The 5,756-nt window shown below is 37.5% G+C and overlaps 1 protein-coding gene across 1 annotated transcript; it reads left to right on the plus strand.

Moving 5' to 3' along the window:
• Positions 1-607: 607 nt before the first annotated feature.
• LOC105255019 lies at positions 608-5,541 on the plus strand. The gene is made up of 6 exons (XM_025409626.1): positions 608-658; positions 713-872; positions 4,223-4,328; positions 4,560-4,725; positions 4,838-5,024; positions 5,315-5,541. Exons 1-6 carry the CDS (start codon positions 608-610, stop codon positions 5,539-5,541), a joined length of 897 nt encoding a protein of 298 aa, XP_025265411.1.
• Positions 5,542-5,756: the final 215 nt, after the last annotated feature.

The following is a 5,756-nucleotide window of genomic DNA, read 5'->3' on the forward strand; positions in this document are numbered from 1 at the left end:
TATATATAAATTAATATATATATGTATATACAGGGTTTGTCAAAAGTGTGGAAACCCCTAAATAACTTTTGTAAATTGAAAATATTAAAAAACGATAAAACACGTATTTTGATATTTCAAAAAAGCTACTCTATGACATATACCGATACCTATGACGATACCGATCATCCCTCACCCTCTGGTACACGGAGGTAAGAGGGGGGTTGAAAATTTTAAATTGGACTAGGGATCGAGTGCGCTCATTTGAAAGGTCTTTTTATAATAAACACACCCTTGAAATTTTAAGTCGCTACGACCTCGCCATTAAAAATGGCGGCCGTTTAAATTTCGAAATTTCATGCACTTAGTGTTATCCAGGATCAACTGCGTGGAAGTGGCATGAATTTGATCCCTTATGTGTGTGTGTGTGTGTGTGTGTGCGCGCGCGCGCGCGCATGTGGCTAAACAAGTGTGAATGTGTATATTGTGGTGATAGATTGCAGAACAGACTTGAAAACTGTCATCTCTCTTTAATGATTCAAAACCTTTTACTCCGTGTTTTAAAATAAATTTTACTCAGTGTGTTAAAGTAAATGCTGAAAGTGGTTGCCATTTACTTCCTGACAATATGCCAATCTTTGATAGAATGCAGAAATGGCTCCACGATTCGTTTCAAAAGGTATCAAATCTATTTCATCCCTTATTCGCTGTATCAATTCTTGAATGCTTTCAGGTTTTGTTTTGTACACCTTACTTTTCAGGTATCCCCATAGATAATAATCAAGAGGAGTTAGATCTGATGACCGAGGTGTACAAAACAAAACCTGAAAGCATCCAAGAATTGATACAGCGAATAAGGGATGAAATAGATTTGATACTTTTTGAAACGAATCGTAGAGCCATTTCTGCATTCTACCAAAGATTGGCATATTGTCAGGAAGTAAATGGCAACCACTTTCAGCATTTACTTTAACACATTGAGTAAAATTTATTTTAAAACACGGAATAAAAGGTTTTCAATCATTAAAGGGAGATGACAGTTTTCAAGTCTGTTTTACAATCTATTACCACAATGTACACATTCACACTTGTTTAGCCACACGCGCGCGCGCGCGCGCGCACACACACACACACACACACACACACACACAAGGGATCAAATTCATGCCACTTCCACGCAGTTGATCCTGGATAACACTAAGTGCATGAAATTTCGAAATTTGAACGGCCGCCATTTTTAATGGGGGGGTCGTAGCGACTTAAAACTTCAAGGGTGTGTTTATTATGAAAAGACCTTTCAAATGAGCCCCCACTCGACCCCTAGTCCAATTTAAAATTTTCAACCCCCCTCTTACCCCCGTGTACCAGAGGGTGGGGGATGATCGGTATCCATGTCATAGGGTAGCTTTTTTGAAATATCAAAATACGTGTTTTACCGTTTTTTTATATTTTCATTTTTACAAAAGTTATTTAGGGGTTTCCACACTTCTGACAAACCCTTTATAGTATATACAGCGCCTGACGCCACCCTGTTTCTTCTTCCTAATTTTCTTGTCTATATATATATATATATATATATATATATTATATATATATATATATATTATATATATATTGCGACGTTTCTTCAATTCAAATTAATCGACACACTCCTCGAGGTGTTGGGGGGAGAGCGTGCACGGGGGAGCGAAAACGCCGTCAAAAAAAAATAGCGAAATTAATGTACTCGCGCACAGAGGAACCGGGATGGAGGGCGTTCTCGCGCGAGCTACAGCGGAGCGGAAGCCGTTTCGATATCTCGATAAGTTGGGCGCAAGATGTGGTCTTTCACGCATCAGTTTTTCCACGGAACTCCAAAGAACGCGAAAAATAATAGCCTGCTTCGCCACGGGCCGACTAGCTCGCCTAACGGTAGAGGGGAGGGGTTTTGGAAGAAAGTCAATTGATTATGCGAGACTTCATTAATTCAAAATGCGACAGACACAAAACGGGTATCGACAATCACGAGAAACTAACACTCAAATAAATTACGCGATTTTAACAAAGAAATATAACAAATTTATTAATAGAGAAATAATATAAAAGAAAAATGTAACAATAAACTTGAATAACAGATCAGTTTGAAAACAACGGTTCACAATAAATTCAAGAAAATACGAAAGCGAAATACACAATCAAATTAATCTTGGCACGAATAATAAGACGTTATTCAAAGCAAATGTTCGCTTGAAATCGACAACTGAAAACGAGAGCGCTAACACATTCCTGTTGTTTATCCGAGCCCGTTTTTATGGCTGGAGTTTGCGGGACGATATTTCTCGAAAGACAAAGGATTTTCGGCACGAAAATATTCGCGGATAATATTCACTCAAAAGATATCATAATTTCGACAACCAAATCGACGATTTATCGCTACTGACTTTTCTTCACAATTTCCCAATTCGCAAGTTTAAACGACAACTTAATAGCTCAACAGCCTAATTAACCAGAGATCGGAAATAACTAATAGTTTTGCGAAGACGGATCTCGTATGCGATAGACGAATGATACTTTCGATGTTCGATAGCCGACGGCGGCCGGAGATTTTTCTCTGCCAGCATTTCGCCTCTTTCTTCTGCGCAAGCAGTTCAGATTTTACTCTCGGTCGGACTTTGGCGATTATTTCGCACCGCGACAAATTCGACAGACACAAATTATCATTTATTACGCTCTATTCGATGGCGTAATAAGCGCGACAAAGACGCAAATACTCTATTACTATTTATTACGCTTTATTCGACGGCGTAATAAGCGCGACAAAGACGCAAATACTCTAACGCACACCATACGATAAAATACAATAAACGCCCACACGCATACTTAACAATCGACGAGAACATCCACGAAATCAGACACAAAAATCGCCATGAGATAATTTACGGGAATATTTCACGCGGCAACGACACGACACGACGACACGAGCGATATACGCTTTTCGCGATCCTTCGCGCACGCGGTCGATATTCGGCGGTCGATAACTACGCGTAATGAATATCCCGAGACCCGGAGAGAGACGAACATTACTTTATCAATTAATGCCTACAATACGATGGTCCGCTTTTCCTCGGTCGCTTGCCTCCGATCGCCCGAAAATTCACCAAAATCTCGCTGGCTTGATCCTGAGTCTGAGCGGTCGCGAAACACGAAAATGGCGACGGCGGTAGAACGACCGGTCGGCGGATCAAATCGCGTATGTGGCTCACAATAAAAACATGGGCAACCTCACCGATACTTCTCCTAGCGCTGGGGATGGTCCTCGGTTTCGTCCTCGGCGGATATCCCGACAACGGCGATTCTCTCACAAACTTTCACAAGACGACAACCGACAAATTGCAACTACTGTTATCGAGCGCCCGCATCAGAATCATCCCTGGATCTTTCCATCCCGAGTCGATAGCGGCGTCAATGACCGCATAGAGGGGTGCGCAGCCCCGCGGCCAATCATATCACGGCACGCGAGAGATCCTGGCGCCTCGCAAAATGCGAGGTATTTCGGCGCCTGGCGCATAACGGCCTCGAATTAAAATTTCGCTATCGCGGGCCCATTTTTCAATGGCCCGGTGGAGGCTCAGCTGTCGTTCTCGCCTCTGCGCGGGAGATAGCGCCGATCCGTCCCTTCTGCCTTCTCGAAAAGGGGTGATGTTGCCTCTTTGGCGTGTGGTCACTCGACCTTTCAGGCGCTATTTCGTCCCTCGCTGGCTGTCGAGAAGCGCCGTGTGGTCAGCCGTGACGTAAGATCCCTCGATACGCTCCTCGCCTCGCCCTGCTGATCTTCTCCGGCGGGTTGCCCGAAATTCGCTCGATACAAAAGAAATGACAAATAAAATTAATAAACGCGAAAAACATAATAATATCGTTCGTCTCTCCGGGGAGCTCGATAATGTTCTCTCGATGCAGATTCTGGCGCGGCCGCTCGGCTCATTAAATTTATCGGGGCGGATGGACGCGCGACAGGACTGCAACGTCAGAATATATATATATATATATATATATATATATATACCTGTATATCATGGATGTAGGAATAACTGGATGGAGCATAAGGTACTTTTATGGGCGAGGGGGGTGAAGCTTGAGAGGTGAGGGGAAAATCAGTCAGCAGCCATCTTGGTTGGCAATTTAACATGGCGGTGCGAGACACATGATGTGGAAAGGTATCGATGTCAAGATTAAAATTGTGTAGTTTAACAAAAAAATAATAAAGTAAAAATACCAAATTGTTGCTTACAATATTGCAAAAATAGAAGAACTGCAAAAAAAGCAGAGCAAATAAAGTACGAGAAAATGCATCAGAAGATTTCGTTTCATAGGTAAGAATTATTAATTATTAAAATTTTTATATTATTGTTTAAATTCTTTTACAAGTTTAAGCATTAAAATCCAACTTGGTTTATAAGCTCACTTTATAACCTTTACTTAATTTTTTATAACGTCATATAAATTTATTAATATTACTATTATTATACTTTTAATTTTATATAAATTTGTTATCATATATGTATTATTATATCTATTATATTATTATGTATGTGTGATTATAGAATTCCAAAAGACATTCAGCTCAGAAAATTATGGCTAGATCGCATTGGCTCGGTTGTAGATAATGTGGGAATAAATTCTTACGTATGTTCCCTGCACTTCAAGGATGATGACTTTGATAGAACTTCCCTTTCTTGTGTTAGGCTTCGAAAGAATGCACTTCCAATGGTATTATTTCTACTATGAAGAATTTTTAAATTACTTACATATGTATTTTTAATTTACTTAATATGTATATATTATATAAAGTAAATAACATAACATAACTACATAATTATAGATATTGATGTCTACACAAGCAAATGACACTTGTTCAGATCATGAATCAGATAAAATCACTACATCCATGGATGAAATACAAGAACAACCTATACAAGAAATACAAAAAGATTCACTTATTGTCGATATAAGTGAGGAGCCATTAGAAAAACGGTGGAAAGAAAGTGATCATTTGGAGAGACTTGAAGGTAAATAATAATGAAAGTAATTTGATGAATATACTGTTAATAGTACATACTGCTAATCATAGAAATAGTATATTTTGTTTATATTAAGCCTTAGATTTTTATTTTAAATATGCTTTGTCCTCATTTTTGTTAAAAGATTTCTCCATACAATAAATGTCAAAAATCACTATTTCATTATTTAGTACTTAGTTTTTAAAAAGACAACATTAAATTTGATTATATATTAAATATAGAATAAAATTTTTGTCATGGTTTATGTACTAAAGTTTTATTTATTTTTATTTGTGTAGAAACTGAAGTAGCATTAGAAACGGAATGTTTCATGGCAACTACACCAAAACGAGTCACAGTAGGTACATCTGTGTCCCCATCATTTACTGAAAATTCTCCTCGGAAAGTTTTCCTGAAGAAAGTTTTAGAAAATACAAGGGTGATGTACAAACATAAAATTAAAATTCTTCGACAAACAATTCAAAGAAAAAATAAACGAATTGCGCAGATACAAAATCTTTTATAGTGTATTTTATTTGTTTATAATAGTTTTACAAATAAAACATAATATATATTTATTTATTATAGTTGATTTAACTTTTTATCCTTTTTATTATTTTTATAACACTTATATTATTTATAAATTATATTATTTCTAGATGATATTAATAAGTTATACATAATTTAATTTATACGCTAATTTTAATGGTTTATTATTTTAATTTATTATTATTAATTAAA

Source organism: Camponotus floridanus, unplaced genomic scaffold, assembly GCF_003227725.1.
Source record: "Camponotus floridanus strain SB8 unplaced genomic scaffold, Cflo_v7.5 scaffold273, whole genome shotgun sequence".
NCBI classification, from domain to species: domain Eukaryota; kingdom Metazoa; phylum Arthropoda; class Insecta; order Hymenoptera; family Formicidae; genus Camponotus; species Camponotus floridanus.